The 17,459-nt window shown below is 47.0% G+C and overlaps 2 protein-coding genes across 3 annotated transcripts in view; one reads left to right on the top strand and one right to left on the bottom strand.

Annotated features, from left to right (window-relative positions):
- The window catches only part of PRPF19 (pre-mRNA processing factor 19), a 38,063-nt gene extending 23,364 nt beyond the window's left edge, over positions 1-14,699 (top strand). Inside the window, exons 2-17 of one of the 2 annotated variants that reach the window (XM_050756951.1) lie at positions 31-118; positions 1,580-1,729; positions 1,906-1,982; positions 2,564-2,705; positions 2,789-2,862; positions 2,979-3,041; positions 3,899-3,940; positions 4,070-4,144; positions 4,510-4,585; positions 4,748-4,857; positions 6,127-6,282; positions 6,536-6,605; positions 6,838-6,923; positions 7,192-7,362; positions 7,514-7,619; positions 14,169-14,699. In XM_050756951.1, coding sequence (XP_050612908.1) covers positions 2,573-2,705; positions 2,789-2,862; positions 2,979-3,041; positions 3,899-3,940; positions 4,070-4,144; positions 4,510-4,585; positions 4,748-4,857; positions 6,127-6,282; positions 6,536-6,605; positions 6,838-6,923; positions 7,192-7,362; positions 7,514-7,619; positions 14,169-14,266 — 1,260 coding nt within the window. In that variant the 5' untranslated portion in view covers positions 31-118; positions 1,580-1,729; positions 1,906-1,982; positions 2,564-2,572 and the 3' untranslated portion in view covers positions 14,267-14,699. The remainder of the gene's footprint in view (positions 1-30; positions 119-1,579; positions 1,730-1,905; positions 1,983-2,563; positions 2,706-2,788; positions 2,863-2,978; positions 3,042-3,898; positions 3,941-4,069; positions 4,145-4,509; positions 4,586-4,747; positions 4,858-6,126; positions 6,283-6,535; positions 6,606-6,837; positions 6,924-7,191; positions 7,363-7,513; positions 7,620-14,168) is intronic. The other variant, XM_050756952.1, reaches the window with a different exon arrangement.
- TMEM109 (transmembrane protein 109) overlaps positions 1-17,459 on the bottom strand; it is a 135,075-nt gene that overhangs the window by 19,289 nt on the left and 98,327 nt on the right. The gene's annotated exons all lie outside the window — the stretch shown is intronic.

Below are 17,459 nucleotides of genomic sequence, written 5' to 3' on the forward strand. Positions count from 1 at the left end.
CTTTTGCTATTCACCTCCGTCTCTTCTCAGAACCTGTACGTTGATCCAGAGAGGGGGAAGAAGGAAGGGAAATGATGGAAAAGGAATCCCTCACATTGAAGAAATTACAGCTCGCAAAGTACCTTCACATTCATTGTTTCCTTCCAGTCTTGGGAAAGCTCTCTTTTACGTTCCCCAGCACTATCTTTCCTGGCAGGGTTCACTCATTCGTTAGATGTTTACCGAGTGCCCCGGGGGCATCTGCATTGTACTGGAAGTGAGAGACCAGCTGTAATCCTTATCCTCAAGGGGCGCACAGTCTACGCAGGCAAGAGTGTAAATGATACCTCTATTGCGGGTTGTTGTGAACGTGAATTACTGTACTGTATGCCTAGAATTGTGCTTGGCACATAGACATGTGCCATGTAAATATTTTTATTGTAATGATTGCCACTTTGCTCCTTGGAATCTTCCAGGTGATAAGTGTGTGCCTGTATCCTAAATCAGTTGACTGGTAGCTGGCAGACGTCAATAGCTTCAGGATGGGGACTGGTCACCTAGAAAGACTAAAGGGTATTAGAAAGTTGGGATTTTCAGTCCTACCCCCCACTTACCTGGGGAACGAGAGGGGCTGAAGTTGTCACTAGTGACCAGTGATTTATTGAATCATGCCTTTGTAATGAAGTTTTCATAAAAATACAAAAGGGCAGGATTCAAAGAGCTTCTGTATAGTAGAACATGTGGGCGTTCCTGGAGGGTGGGGTGCCCAGGGAGGGCATGGGAAGCTCTGTACTCCTTCTCCCATACCTCATCCTATGCACCTCTTCATCTATACCCTTTGTAATATCCTTTATAATAAACTGGTCAACATAAGTGTTTCCCACAATTCTGTGAGTCACTGTTGAAAATTAATTGAACCCAAAAAGGGGGTCATGGGAACCCTGATTTACAGCTGGTAGATCAGAAGAACAGGTCAAACAACCTGGAGCTTGCGATTGGCATCTGAAGGGGTGGGGGAGTCTGGTGGGACTGAGACCTCAACCCGTGTGATCTGACACTATCTCCAGGTACCTGGTGTCAGAATTGAATTGGAGGACACCCGGATGGTCACATCTGAGGTCACAGAAGTATTTTGTTTTGTGAGAGAATAGGAGAAACTGAGTTTGTTATTCCTATATTCTCAGACTTTATAATTTCTTTGATAATCTCTCTGGAGCTATAGACTAAGATGGATGGAAGGGATTTGAATGGCTTCATGTGTGTCTCCATGTCATGGAGTAAACTGTATTCATAGAGTACACAATCATTGTTCAGATATTAGGTGGCGATAATGGACTGCTGTTCTCTAGGTGCTTGGCACATAGTAGTTGTTAATAATTATTTGTTGACTATCTGATTGTCAGGAGACTAAAGGAAAAGCTAGTTCCACAGCTGGAAAGCATTCTGGGGCCAGTACAGAACTGGCTTAGGGTCAGATGTCTTGCTTTTTGCTAGTTGATTGTGAGGATGCCTAGTCTTGTTGGGGCTAATAGCAGATGAGGAATCCTCTAGGCTCAAGATTGCCTTCACTCCAAGCTCACTGCCGGCCTTTTCTCTACAGTCTCTAATGAAGTGCCGGAGCACCCATGTGTGTCCCCTGTCTCTAATCATGTTTATGAGCGGCGGCTCATTGAGAAGTACATTGCAGAGAATGGTACCGACCCCATCAACAACCAGCCTCTCTCCGAGGAGCAGCTCATCGACATCAAAGGTGCCTATTGGCTGCCTTAGTCTAGGGCCATCTTAGCTCAGAGCCTGAGAGGATGGGAGGTGGTGCCAGTGCACTGGAGGAGGAGATGGTGGGCTGTTTATGGCTAAAAGGAAAAGATGTGATGGCAGGGGAGGTCCCTGGGTTATGCTCTTCATACCTACTTTCCCTTTCGGCAGTTGCTCACCCAATCCGGCCCAAGCCTCCCTCAGCCACCAGCATCCCGGCCATTCTGAAAGCCTTGCAGGATGAGTGGGTGAGTTCCTGCAAGAGAATTAGCATCTTCCCCACTTGAAGAGAATGCATCGCTGAGTTAGGACTTGGGGGTGGGAAGGATGGAGAATTATTTAGATAATCATCATCAGGGTTTTGTGACATCAGGGTTTTGTTTTATTCTTTGTTGTATCCCCAGCACTGAGAGCGCCTGGTACGTAGTAGGTGCTCTAGAATTATGAATTGAATGATTGAATACATCCTGCAGGACTGTCTGGCACAGTGCCTGACACAAAGAGGGCAATCAATAAATAGCAGCAGCAGCAGTGTTGTTATCCTCTTTTAGAGAGGTGACGGCATGACAGCTGGAATTTGCCAGTAAATTAGGGAAGGTAGGGATGGGAAAGAGCTGACTGCCACTCCTGTCTGTGTGCCCAGTGTTTGGCTTGGGGTAGGAGCTCAAGAGTGTCTGCTGGCACATTCATGGTGCTCGGATATTGTTTGGGTCACTGATACTGGTCTAGGCTGTGGGATAGGAGGCAGCATCCACTCCCCAAGAGCTGGCTCCACTGGGTGCTCCCTGCGCCCCCCGCCTCAGCTCACAGTAATATTTGCCTCTCCCAGGATGCAGTCATGCTGCACAGCTTCACTCTGCGCCAGCAGCTGCAGACAACCCGCCAAGAGTTGTCGCACGCTCTGTACCAGCACGATGCCGCCTGCCGTGTCATTGCCCGTCTCACCAAGGAAGTCACTGCTGCCCGAGAAGGTGCAGCCTGCCCCCTGCCATCCCCCACCCTGAGCTGGTTCTGCTTTGTAATATCCCATTTCTAACATCGTCTTTTCTCTCAGCTCTGGCTACCCTGAAACCACAGGCTGGTCTCATTGTGCCCCAGGCTGTGCCAAGTTCCCAACCAAGTGTTGTAGTAAGTGTCCCCCTTCCCTTACCACAGCCCATTTGTGTGCAGTGGCCCACAGAGCTGTCCTTATGTAGGTGTCTTTGGTGCTCTGTGCCCCTCACCCTCACCTTTCTTCTCTTCAGGGTGCGGGCGAGCCAATGGATTTGGGTGAGCTGGTGGGAATGACCCCAGAGATTATTCAGAAGGTAAGTCCTGCTCTCACCTGGTGGGAGTGCTGATGGGCCCTTACTTTTCCCCATCTGTCTAGAGTCCATCGTGACTAAAATCGCTATGCTTTTGGGAGTTGAGTGGTGCAGAGCGTGGATTCTGGGCCCAGATTGCCTGGGTTTGTATTTTGATGCCACTACTTGTAAGCTACATGACCTTGGCTTCCTTAGCCGATTTCCAAGTCTCATTTCTGTAGCTTCTAAACTGAGAATATAATAATATCCACTTTATAGGCTTGATGTGGGAATCTAAACGATTTAATTACTGATAAGTGCACCTTTTAGCCCTTATTGTTTTGGGTATTATTTGCAGATAGTAAACTACTTTTATATATTTTCTTGCTTTTTTTCTATGAGGGCAATAGGACAGGAATTATAATCCTTATTTTACAGATGAAAGACACATCAGAGGCAGAGCTGGGCTCCTGATTGCAAGTCCAGTGGGATTCTCATTTGCAGGGCTTTTTAGTGTCTTTCTGAGCAGTTCAAATTGTCAGCATGTGTCTGAGCCCTTGGCTGAGTGGCATGTAGACCTATGGGAGCTCTACAGTCCTGGCCTCTATTCCTGCTCTGCTATTTATCACCTCTGCAACCTTGGGCAATTGACTTCACTTCTCTGAGGCTCAGTGTCCTCAGCTGTAAAATAAGGTCATCAACACCCCCCTTATAAAGCTGGGATGGAAGTAAGAAGAGAGAATGCCTTTAAGCCTGTAATGTAGAAATTGGCAGATAGCAAGTTCTGGGTGTTGCCTGTGAAAGCACAGATGTGACCAGCATCCAATGTGCTTTTCTCCTTGCAAGATAATTTGTCTCACATTGAGCCTATTCTTCCCCAGCTTCAAGACAAAGCCACTGTGCTAACCACGGAGCGCAAGAAGGTGAGTTCTCTTTTGAAGCCAGGAGAAAGAGCTGGCCTGGTGGGAGGCAGTTGACCCCTTAGGAGAAAGGGGGCTGGCTGATCTTGGATTCATTGCTGCTGTAATTTGGGGGCTTTTTCATTTTCTCAGAGAGGGAAGACTGTGCCTGAGGAGCTGGTGAAGCCAGAAGAGCTCAGCAAATACCGGCAGGTGGCGTCCCATGTGGTGAGTGTCTGGGTCTTCACTGTCTTGGAGACAGCCCTCCTGTTTTGTGTCTGGGGTGGGCGGGCCAGCATGGGGAGTGCTGAGTACAGAGCTGTCCCGGGCTCCTGGCACTGTTCCTGGTGCTGTTTCTTGCCTGGGCTGCTGAGCTGTCAGGGCTCCTCTTCCTGCCCAGTTGTGGGTTTCCCAGTGATGCAGTGAAGGAGTTACCGCAGCAGGCAGATAGCCAAGAGATATGGATAAGGAGTAGAAGTAACTCTTGCTCCCCTGAGAACATGGGTGACTGGGGATGGCAGTAGGGGAGACCTGTGGCTTTGTGGCCTGCTGTGATTTGGCTGTGACAGGGTTTGGTGTGTCTCTCTGCAAAGGGGTTGCACAGTGCCAGCATTCCTGGGATCCTGGCCCTGGACCTCTGCCCGTCTGACACTAACAAGATCCTCACTGGTGAGAGTCTGGGCCTAGCCCAGCAGGCCAAGGTGGGGAGGGGCAGCGGGGAATTTGCATGCGCCTTGTCCTCTTCATGGGCATGGGGACAAAAGCATTTCCTTCAGCAAAAGGGCCTGGGTGGGCCTGACTCATTGTATGGTCTCTTTGGGTCTTCTCCAGGTGGGGCAGATAAAAATGTCGTTGTGTTTGACAAAAGTTCGGAACAAATCCTGGCTACCCTCAAAGGCCATACCAAGAAGGTCACCAGCGTGGTGTTTCACCCTTCCCAGGTAAGGGGTTCTTGCCACCTTTGGATCTTCTTTCCTTGGCTGTTGTTTGTCCCTCGTCCCCCTGCTGTCTCTGTGAAGTGGGGCTGAGAAAGAGCGCTGACTCCTGAGTGGGCACTTGGAAGGGCTTCACTTTGGAGTTGTGGAGATTGCCCTTCACTCTGCGTGAGACCTTCTAAAGCAGTGGTCTTCCAGCCAGGGAGAGAAGGGAAATGTGTAGTTTGACAAGCATATTCATTGAAAAGTTTTACATTAGGGAAAGAAAAAATCTTATAGTGTTCGTCATATAAACTACAGAAAACAAAGCTCAACTCAATCTCAACTCACAGGTATGAGGAAGACAGATGTATTTGCTTTCTCATGACCCTCCGAGATGGGTAAAAGTCATGTTGACTATTGAAAGTGGTGTGGGTTGTAAATAGAACCTCTGGTTTATAGGGTAAAGGTAACTCATGGGACTGGATTAATGATATTATGGGATTCGAATTTCAAGCCTAAGACAGTTTGGGTTTGGGGCTGCAGGACAGTGGTTGGTTTAGCGCTTCCCAGTCGAGCTTTCCCTTGGACCTTAGGGAAATGAGAAATGTAAGAATGACATGGTGAATTTTTCATGACTAAATTACTCAAATCGAGGGCACTGTTTTCTTGCTTATGGGGTATTAATAGTTAGGTCTCATGAAATTGTATTGATAAAGATGGTAGTTATTTTTGCCTTGTGGCTTTTAATATCCTAACTAAACAAAAAATTGGTGAGTGAGTGATACGAAATTCTCTCCCTGCCCCAAATCTTTTGGAAAACTAACTTACCCTGGAAATCCATAAATGTGGGATGCACTGAAATACAGCCATGCAGCCCCTTCGAGTCCCAGTACTGCCCAGACCTGTGCCATACAGTACAGTAGCAATTAGCTACATGTGGCTACTTAAATTTCAATGAAATAGAATAAAAAATTCAGTCCCTCAATTGTACTAGCTACATTCTTCCTTTGGTCCTGGAAATGGGAAAATTGCTCTCTGTTGCAGTTAGCCTTTTTACCACTAGATGGCGTGGACGCCTCCACAAGCCCTGATGATGTATGAGTTACGACTTTAATAGCGTTTACCATTGGCTGTTGTGGGCACCATTGGGTGGGTAGGTGGTTCCAGGGAGGGCAGGGCTGAAAGGTGAAGCAATTGTTGGTAGTTTTGGGCATCCCCTGCCCCCTTTTATAACATTGTTTGGATCTGTGTCTCTTCTCTGACTCTGATACTCTGTCTTTGTTTTCCTTGTAGGACCTGGTGTTTTCTGCTTCCCCCGATGCCACTATCAGGATTTGGTCGGTCCCCAATGCCTCTTGTGTACAGGTGGTTCGGGCCCATGAGAGTGCTGTGACAGGCCTCAGCCTGCACGCCACTGGTGACTATCTCCTGAGCTCCTCCGATGATCAGGTGCGGTCCCAGCTAGTGCCCTGGAGAGGCTTGCTGGTCCCCAAGCTTGAACATCCTGGGTGGCGGGAACATCTTCCCACCCCAGCTGCTTCCCCAGAACCTCAAAGGAGAATGTTTCCTCTCTGCTGGGAGGTGCTAGGTTTGCCAGGGTTTACCAGACCAGGGGCTCTGTCTACCTGAAAGGCCACCAAAGCCTGGGACCCACTTTCTCACTGACTCCATTCTCTCTCTCTCTCTTTTTTTTCCCCCCCAGTACTGGGCTTTCTCTGACATCCAGACAGGGCGTGTGCTCACCAAGGTGACAGATGAGACCTCTGGCTGCTGTAAGTTGCCTCGTAGGCGCTCAGCCTTTTTGTTTGCTATTTATTATTTACTTTTACATTTTATTTAGTCGTTTGCTTATTTGTTCTAAAGATACATTTACCATCAGCACCTGCCTAGTGCAGGCTTTGTGCTGGGTGCACTGAGGACCGTGAAGAACAAGGAACCTAACTTTGCTGCTCTTAGTCCCTCCCTGGTGGGCTCTGACCACAGGTCCGTCTTCCTCCTCCACAGCTCTCACCTGTGCACAGTTCCACCCTGATGGACTCATCTTTGGCACAGGAACCATGGACTCTCAGATCAAGATCTGGGACTTGAAGGTAGGACACGGTGGGCTTCCATCTGAGGCCCAGGGCCAGAGCGGGTGTTTGTGACAACGTGGTGCTGATGAAGTGCTTGTGGCACCTGGCACTGAAGGGGCCATCGCTGGCTATGCCTGTGTGATATGATGGTGTGGTCTGCGGGGTCCCGCTGGCTGGCCTTCCTGGAAGGACAGTGAGGGACATCTCAGGTAGGGGTTTGGTGAGCTCCATCTTCTTCCTCTCATGATCTGTGGGTGACGTGTTTTACTACCCACCACCACTGTAGGAACGTACTAATGTGGCCAACTTCCCTGGCCACTCGGGCCCCATCACTAGCATCGCCTTCTCTGAGAATGGTTACTACCTGGCTACAGCGGCTGATGACTCCTCTGTCAAGCTATGGGATCTGCGCAAGCTTAAGAACTTTAAGACATTGCAGCTGGATAACAACTTCGAGGTATGCCCTTCCCCCGCCCCACCCAGCTTTCCATTGTGTCTCCTTGTTTGTCGATTATTTATTGAATTAATCTAATTGCTTCTGCTTATCCGCAATTGCCCCATAGTTTCTGTTCCCCTTGTGTGACCTTCTCTCTTTCTGTTTCTGGCAGGTAAAGTCACTGATCTTCGACCAGAGTGGTACCTACCTAGCCCTTGGGGGCACGGATGTCCAGATCTACATCTGCAAACAATGGACGGAGATTCTTCACTTTACAGGTAGAGGCTGGTCCTGGGCTCCTGGGGTCTCTAGGTGCCCAGGCCCGGAGGGAAGCCTCACTGGGTTAGGAATTTCTAGGACTTGCATGAATTTACCTAAGCAGCTTTCGGTTACCACCTGAGGCAGAGCTTTATGGCTAAGGAAGCAGACTGAGTCAGACTGCGTGGCAGTGGATGCTAGTAGTCGCTCTGCCACTTCATGCCGTGTGGCATCGGGCAGGTTACTGAAGGGAGAGAAAACTCCTCCCTCTGAAGGTTTGATAACTGAATCTAAAATCAATGAACATTAGGCAGAGTGACAGGAGGAAAGCCATTTTAATGACGTGCATATGCATGGGAGGCCCACATTATATTAGACCTGCAGAAAGGTCAGATGATTGAAGCTTATACAGTCTATATATCCTTTAATAATGGGGATATGTTCTGAGAAATGTCTTGTTAGGTGATTTCATCATGTGTGACCATTGTAGGGTGAACTCACACGTATTTGAATGGTGTAGCCTGCTACACACCAAGGCTGTTGCTATAACCTTAGTGTAGTCTATTACTGCTCCTGGGCTGCAAACCGGTACAGCATATTACATGTAGTGAGTACAGTTATAACACAGTGGTGAGTATATGTGTATCTAAACCAACCTAAACATAGAAAAGGTTCAGTAAAAATAAGGTAGGAGATTTTTAAAAAATGGTACACTGGTATATTGCTTGCCATGAATGGAGCTTGCAGGACTGGAAGTTGCGTTCAGTGAGTGAGTTGTGAGTGAATGTGAAGGCCTAGGACATTACTGTACACTGCTGTGGACTTCATAAACACAGTGCATTTAGGTTTTACTAAATTCATAAATAGCTTTTTCTTCAGTAATAAGCCTTAACTGACTTTTACTTTATAAACTTAAAAAAATGGATTATTTTGTAATAACATTTAGCTTAAAACAAAAACACATTGTACAGCTGTACAAAAATATTGTCTCTCTACATTCTTATTCTATAAGCTTTTTTCTGTTTTCTAATTTTTTTAATTTTTATTTTTTACTTTTTAAACTTTTCTTATTAAAAACTAAGACACAAGCACACATTACCCTAGACCTACACAGGGTCAGGATCACCAACTGTGTTAGTCCGTTCTCACACTGCTGTGAAGAACTGCCTGGGTAATTTATAAGGGAAAGAGGTTTAATTGACTCCCAGTGACTGGGGAGGCCTCAGGAAACTTACAGTCATAGCAGAAGGGAAAGCAAACACATCTTTCTTCACATGGTGACAGGGGAGACAAATGCTGAACAAAGGGGGTAAAGCCCCTCATAAAACCATCAGATCTCGTGAGAACTCACTATCATGAGAACAGCATGGGGGTAACCACCCCCATGATTCAATTACTTCCCACTGGCTCCCTCCCACAACACGTGGGGATTACGGGCACTACAATTCAAGACGAGATTTGGGTCGGGGCACGAAGCCTAACCATAGCACCAACATCACTGTCTTCTACCTCCACATCTTGTCCCACCGGAAGGTCTTCCGGGGCACTAACACACGTAAACCTGTCATCTCCTATGGATGATAATGCCTTCTTCTCGGATACCTCCTGAAAGGGCCTGCTTGATGCTATTTTACAATTAACTTTTTTTTATAAGTGGAAAGAGTATGCTTAAAATAATACCCAAAAAAGTATAGGATAGGCATACCTTGTCTTATTGCACTTAGCTTTATTGTACTTTGTGGATACTTTGCTTTTTATAAATTGAAGGTTTTTGGCAACCTTGCCCCGAGCAAGTCTGTCAGTGCCGTTTTTCCAACAACATGTGTTCACTTTGTGTCTGTGTGTCAAATTTTGGTAATTCTCACAGTATTTCAAACTTCATGATTTATTGTGTCTGTTATGGTGATCTCTGATTAATGATCTTTGATGTCGCTATTGTAATTGTTGGGGGGGCACCATGAAATGTGCCCATATAAGATACTAAATCGATAAATGAAATGGTGTGTGTGTTCTGACCACTCCACCCACCAGCCGTTCCCCATCTCTCTCCCTCTCAGACCTCCCTGTTCTCTTAGACACAACAATATTGAAACTAGGCCAGTTAATAACCGTATTATGGTCTCTCTGTGTTCAAGTGAAAGAAAGTGTCCCATGTTTCTTACTTAAAACTCAAAGCTAGAAATGATTGAGCTTAGTGAGGAAGGCATGCAAAAAGCCAAATAGGCTAAAAGCTAGGCCTCTTAATGACAAATGTTAGTCAAGTTATGAAAGCAAAGGAAAATTCTTGAAGGAAATTAAGAGTGCTACTCCAGTAAACACACGAATGATAAGAAAGCAGAACAACCTTATTGCTGATACGGAGAAAGTTTCAGTGGTCTGGATAGATCAAACCAGCCACAACATTCTCTTAAGCCAAACCGTAATCCAGACCAAGATCCTAACTCTTGAATTCTATGAAGGCTGAAAGAAAAGTCTGAAGCTAACAGAGAGGTTGGTTCATGAGGTTTAAGGAAAGAAGCCATCTCCATAACAGAAAAGTGCACGGTGAAGCAGCAGATGCTGATGTAGAAGCTGCAGTAAGTTATTCGGAAGACCTAGCTGAGATCATTGACGGGGGCTACACTCAAAAGATTTTCAGTGTAGATGGAATAGCCTTCTATTGGAGGAAGGTGATGTCTAGAACTTCCACAGCTAGAGAGAAGTCGATGCCTGGTGTCCAAGCTGCAAAGATCAGAGTGATTCCCTTGTTAGGGACTCATGCAGCTGGTGATTTTACATTGAAGCCAAAACTCATTTAGCATTCTGAAAATTGTAGCGCCCTTAAGAATGCAGGGCTAAATCTACTCTGCCCGTGCTCTGTAAATAGAACAACAAAGTCTGGATGACAACACGTCTGTTTACAGCATGGTTTACTGAATGTTTTTTAAGCCCACCATTAAAAGGTACTGTTCAGAAAAATAGAGTCCTTTCAAAATATCACAGTGCACCTCATTACCCTAAAGCTCAGATGCAGATGTTTCATGCCTGCTAACATCCAATCTTCAGCTTATGGATCAAGGAGTAATTCTGACTTTCAAGTCTTATTACTTAAGAAATATGTTTTATAAAGTTATAGCTGCCATGGATAGTGATTCCTTTGATGGATCTGGACAAAGTAAATTGAAAATCTGGAAAGGATTTACCATTCTACATGCCCTTAAAAGCATTTGTGATTCATGGGAGGAGGTTAAACTATTAACATAAAGAGGAGTTTGGAAGAAATAGATTCCAACCCTTCAGCCCTCTTGGATGACTTTGAGGGATTGAAGACTTCAGTGGAGGGAGTAACTACAGATGTGGAGGAAATAGTAACAGAACTAGAATCCGAATGGAGTCTACAGCTGTGACTGAATTGCTGCAGTCTCATGTTAAAACTTTAATGGATGAGGAGATGTTAAGGATGACCAAAGAAAGTGGTTTCTTGATGGAATCTACTCCTGGTGAAGATGCCGTGAACATTGGTGAAATGGTAATGAAGGATTTAGAATATTACATAAACTTAATTGATAAAGCAGATGCAGAATTTGAGAGGATTGGTTCCAGTCTGAAAGTTCTGCTGTGGGTAAAATGCTATCAAACAGCATCCATCACAGAGAAATGTTTTGTCAAAGGAAGAATGAAACGATGTGGCCAACTTCATTGTTGTCTTATTTTGAGAAATTGCCACAGCCACTTCAGCCTTCAGCAGACATCACCCTTGTCAGTTAGCAGCCATGAGCATCAAGGCAAGACCCCGCTGGTGGGTCTTGGAAAAAGATTACAACTCTCTGAAGTGTCTGATGGTTGTTAGCATGTTTTAGCAATAAAGTATTTTTGATTAAGGTATGTACATTGTTTACTAGACATAATGTTATTACACACTTAATAGACTACAGTATAGTGTAAACATAACATTTTTTTTGAGATGGAGTCTCTATCGCCCAGGCTGGAGTGCAGTGGCACAATCTCAGCTCACTGCAACCTCCACCTCCTGGGTTCTAGCACAGGTGTGCACCATCACACCCGGCTAATTTTTGTATATTTAGTAGAGACGGGGTTTCCCCATGTTGGCCAGGCTGGTTTTGAACTCCTGACCTCAAGTGATTCACCTGCCTTGGCCTCCCAAAGTGCTGGGATTATAGGCATGAGCCACCATGCCTGGCCAACATAACTTTTATATGTACTGAGAAACCAAAAAAATTTGTGTGCCTTGCCTTATTGTGTATTTGCTTTATTGGTGGCCTGGAGCTGAACCAGCAATATCCCTGAGATATGCTTATACATAAACCAGTAACGTAGTTATTTGTACTGTACCTAATTGTTTATACATTTTTTTTTTTTTTGATATGGAGTCTTGCTCTGTCACCCAGGCTGGAGTGCAATGGCTCGGTCTTGGCTCACTGCAACCTCCGCCTCCCGGGTTCAAGCATGTGCCACCACATCTGGCTAATTTTTTTTTTTTTTTTTTTTTTTTTTTTTTGTAGTAGAGACGACGTTTCTCTATGTTGGCCAGGCTGGTCTCAAACTCCTGACCTCATGATCTGCCTGCCTTGGCCTCCCAAAGTGCTGGGATTACAGGCGTGAGCCACCGCGCCCAGCTGTTGTACTTTTATACAACTGCAAGTGTAATAGTTTTGTTTATACCTGTATCCCCACAAACGTGAGTAATGCATTGCACGGTGACATGAAGATGTTTATGACATCACTTGGTGATAGGAATTTTTCAGCTCCACTGTAATCTTATGGGACCATTGTGTGGTCCATCGCTGACATGTCATTATGTGACACATGACTTTATGGCATCCTGAGCTGCAGAAGGGAGTAGGGGCCTAAAGGCTTCTAGGGGGTGGTGGTGACACAAGTTGTGTAGGGGGATGGGGAGGAAGTGCACTACAGAGTCTCTCAGGTAATAAAAGTTGTCTCAGAGCAGACCTTAGATAAATAATGCATGATAGTATGTGACAAAGACCGGCATCTAGTCTTCTCTCTTGTGAGACCAGTTCATTTTCCCTGGTTGAGATTCCCAGGGAGGGGATTCATGATGTTCCTTTCAGATGATCTGCCCTTAGATAGAGAAAGAGGGGCAAGAAACAGGAGGGCAGGACATGGTCAGAGAGACCTTGGTTCAGAGCCCTCAGCATGTCAAACCACCATACTTGGGGGTATTGTTTTCTGAGATCCAACATTACTTAACCTCTCTGGAGCCTCAGAAAAGTGGGAGTGGTAACAGTACAGACTCAGTGGGGTTGTTGAGGTTTAGATGAAAATACATACAGGTGCTCCTTGACATACGGTGGAGCCACATCCTGATAAATCCATCATAAGCTGAAAATACTGCAAGTCAAACCATGGTAAATCGGGGACTGTCTGTGAATACATAGGTCAGAACAGTGTCTGGCACATAGTCAGGATTTGCAGTTGTACTTACTCAGCATTGGGTCTTAGTCTGTTGTGGGACAGAGCATGAATAAGACAGATCCGATTTGGGCACTGATGTAATTTATAGTCAGGTTAGAAAGGCAAATGTAGATTAATTTCACACATACACATTTAATTGCAATTATAAGTGCTAGAGAAGAAAAGTATGAGATGGTGAGAGAATGGATAACAGGGTTTCTAACATAGCAGTTATGTGGCCCTGGGTACGTGACTTTCCCTTTCAGAGCTTTAGCTCCTTCATCTAGAAAATGGGAATATTGGCATAGCTTTGCAGAGTATGACAGCTGGTGTTGTGGAGGTGGCATGCTAATATGCTGGTTAACAGGGTGCCTGATGCTCACTTAAGATGCTGCGTGAATGGGAGCTACTGCTGTGTGTGTTGATGAAATTCTCGTCCTCAGTAGCAGTTTGTGAGCAGGATACAAGATACTTCTTCTTGCCCCGTATTCTCCCGAGCCCTGCTCAGTGTGTTTGTGTAACAAACGTGTCCATCCTAACAGTATAACTCACCAGTTTTCACCCCGTACTGTACCTGGTGTTTTGATTCGGAGCTGAGTTAGGTAGCTGAAAATACAGCGTGAACTTTTTAATGGGGAGTTCATTGACTCCAGGTGTGATCCTAAATCTAGAAGGAATTTGGCCAGATGTTCATGAATTTCCTGAGTCCCATGAGGAATGTTGCCCAGCCCCATCTGCCCCTTATCTGGTCCTGCTCTATGTTAGGGGCCTGAGCGCCCTGGGGTTGGAACCCCATGAGCTAGAACATGCCGATGGACTGTTCCACTTACGAGCAAGGAGTGAGCCCTAAGCATAAACAAGCTGAGCTCCGAGGTTTTCAGCTAAACCTAGCCGAATTGCAGTTGCCTAGAAAGCTCTGGTGAGAAGGGGGCTGGCATTGCTTTATTCATTCATCCTACCGGTGAAAAATGACAGGCACTGAGGGAGGCACTGGGGGTAGTGTGCAGGTCAGCCTAGGGAAAACACAGGAGCCTGCGGTGTGATAAATACTAATTAGGGAAGGCCTGATTGTTTGGGAACATGTTATTAGGGATCAGTGTTCAGACTAAAGGAGGAAAAGCCTTCTCACAGTTGCCTCTTATCTTTCTCCTCAGAGCATAGCGGCCTGACCACAGGGGTGGCCTTCGGGCATCACGCCAAGTTCATCGCTTCAACAGGCATGGACAGAAGCCTCAAGTTCTACAGCCTGTAGGCCCTGGCCCTTCTGATGGAAGCTGGGCCTTATCTCAGTAGAGGGGTAGAATTAGGGTTTGGGGGGGTGGGGGGAATCTGTGGGGGGAGGGGGCTCTGTGGGGTGGGACATTCACATCATTTCACTCTGGTCTGAGTGGTGGCCTGAGAACCATGGTGGCATGGACCACCCTCATCCATGCACCTCCATGCACCTCCAGGCCCCACGGGAACGGATGTGGAAGGAAGAACTGTCACCCTCTAAAGGCCCAGGGCCTCTCCCTTCCTGTCGTCCAGTGGACGCGGTGGTGGCTGTTCCACACCCATTTTGTTGCAGTTCTGTGAGACAGGAGAGGCTGAGCCAAGGGAACTGTGAAGGGGATGGGCAGGAGGGCTGTGCAGGGTTTTGTAAGCAGCGATCTAGTTTCATTAAAAAAAGAAAACAATAAACATAACCACCTCCCTGTGTCTGTGTGCACCAGGAGCGCCCAGGGCTGGGAAGGTCAAGGGGAGGGAGCACACACTGGGGCACTGGCTTCCGGGAAGCCCGTCTTCCTTTCCTTTCACAGCTCTTACCCTCTTTTTTAAATTGCACAGCAGAGATAAAAACAAATCTGCAGTTGAAATCTGCCATGTCCCTGCGGTTCTTGACCTTGAGTTTCAAGGCCTCAAGTCACTAGTCCTGCCACTTGCCTTGTGGACTTGGTTTCCCACACAAGCCTGGAAGGGAGGGAGACCTGCAGGGAGGATGAGCTGGATCTTGCTGGTGGAGAGGTCCGAGCATCTCCGTCAGGGTTCTTTAGTTGTGGTGCTAGAAAGCCTGCCCTCAGCTGGCATAAGTCAAAAAGGAGATTTTTTTATTGACTATGGCCATTGAAAAGCTGAGGTAGGACTGGTTTAGGGACAAAGATCCAATAATGAATGTGCCTTATAGGGAATTCCTGTAGGGTCATGTGACTGCTTTAGATTGCAGGTCAGGAAAGGCCTCTGAAGTGGTGGTGATGAAGCTGAAGCTGGAATGACAGGGACCTAAGAGGGGAGGAGTGTTGGCAGGCAGAGAGCAGGTTTAGGGCTGGACTGAACCAGATGTATGGAGGAACAGGAAGGAGGTCATGGTGACTAAGGGGGAGACTATGGTGTGCAGGCTGGGGTGATTGACAGTCCCCTGACAAGGGCCATCCCAATGGAAGGTCGGGGCTGGCCGCCTGCCTGGAGTGGGGTAAGAGGATATGAGGTGAGGAAGTGTGGGAGTCAGTGATTACAGACAAAAGATAGTGCTGAGAAGGGGAGCTGAGAAATGGGGTGTTACCAGGTGGGGAGCTTTAGGGGCAAAGTATGGTGGGCCATACTGTGGACGTAACAGGAGACCTCCGGGCATGTTTTGCTGGGGCAGTGTTCTGCTGTCAGGGAAGCTTGGGCGTGCCGTATCTGCTGGGAGGGTCAGGATGCCTACTAGCTAGGGAAACTTGAAAAACCCCCCAGTAAAGAAACCACTTAACTTATACAAGTTGAATATAAACCATTTAACTTACACAAGTGTTTATTATTAAGAAAAGACCTGGGCCAGGTCTGGTGGCTCAAACCTGTAATCCCAGCACTTCGGGAGGTCAAGGTGGGCAGATCACGAGGTCAAGAGTTTGAGACCAGCCTGGCCAACATGGTGAAATCCCCGTCTCTACTAAGAATACAAAAATTAGCCAAGTGTGGTGGCAGGTGCCTGTAATCCCAGCTACTCCTGCTAAGGCAGGAGAATCGCTTGAACCTGGGAAGTGGAGGTTGCAGTGAGCCGAGATTCTGCCACTGTACTGCCTGGGTGACAGAGCAAGATGCCATCTTAGGGTGGGAGGAAAAAAAGACCAATCATACGGTTCTTCAAGGCAGGACATACTTAAAGAAAGGTTAGGACAACTGCCTAGTACAAGGTGGGCTAACAACAGCTATGGTTTGCAGGTAGTAGAGTGCGTTACTTGAGTGGGAGAGGATTGAGGGCACAACTGGGGGACGTGCTGGGCTAAGTTGGACCTCAGGGCTGGTACAGCACTAAAGCCAACAGTTTCTGGTTAGGAGCGGCTGAGCCAAGGGAACTATAATGTGCGTATTTCAGACCTGCCTTCCTTTCCAGGAAAACTAAGCAGGAGATACTGAAGGATAAAGGTTCTTGGGGGATCCGTGGGTTGGGGGGACGCTATAGTTACACTAAAATTTTGTGAAGCATGGTGTATGTCTATGCATACGTACATTTTTCTAGAGAAGGGGAGCCCTAGTATGCATCTTGGAGAGACTAATCTGTCCCTCACCAGTTCCGAACCATTGCCCTAGAACTGACATCTGGTGCTGTCCTGGTGTCCGGGAGCCTAATGTCTGGGTCCTAAGGCTCCGCAGTGCATCTCATCTGGCCTTCCATCTGTGCAGTTGCATCAGCAGAAGAGCTCCATGCCCGCTACCTACGTTTGCTCATTTAATTCTCTTTTTTTTTCTTGAGACTGAGTTTTGCTCTTGTTGCCCAGGCTGGAGTGCAGTGGCGCGATCTCGGCTCACTGCAACCTCTGCCTCCCAGGTTCAAGCAATTATCTTGCCTCAGCCTCCTGAGTAGCACAGATTACAGGCATGTACCACCACCACCAGGGATTACAGGCTGGTCTTGAACTCCCGACCTCAGGTGATCTGCCAGCCTCAGCCTCCCAAAGTCCTGAGATTACAGGTGTGAGCCACCACACCCAGCCACTCATTTAATTCTTAAAACAACCTTGCCCTTGGCCGGGTGTGGTGACTCACGCCTGTAATCCCAGCACTTTGGGAGGCCGAGGTGGGTGGGTTGCCTGAGGTCAGGAGATCAAGACCATCCTGGCCAACATGGTGAAACCCCGTCTCTACTAAAAATACAAAAAATTAGCTGGGTGTGGTGGTGCATGCCTGTAGTCCCAGCTTCTCAGGAGGCTGAGGCAGGAGAATCGAACCCGGGAGGCGGAGGTTGCGGTGAGCCGAGATTGCGCCATTATGCTCCAGCCTAGCAACAGAACGAGACTCCATCTCAAAAAAACCAAAACAACCTTGCCCTTTGCTGTCCAGCAATTCAGCAGACTCTTGGTCCCTGCATACCATGTGGACTTCATACCACTCTTCCTTTGCAGAACGGAGCAGAAGGTGGGAGCATAGTCCTGGCACTGGACTGTCTGGCTTTGAAACCCAGTTCTGGCACTTAGTAGCTGCAAGAC

Source organism: Macaca thibetana, chromosome 14 (genome assembly GCF_024542745.1).
Source record: "Macaca thibetana thibetana isolate TM-01 chromosome 14, ASM2454274v1, whole genome shotgun sequence".
In the NCBI taxonomy this organism is placed as follows: domain Eukaryota; kingdom Metazoa; phylum Chordata; class Mammalia; order Primates; family Cercopithecidae; genus Macaca; species Macaca thibetana.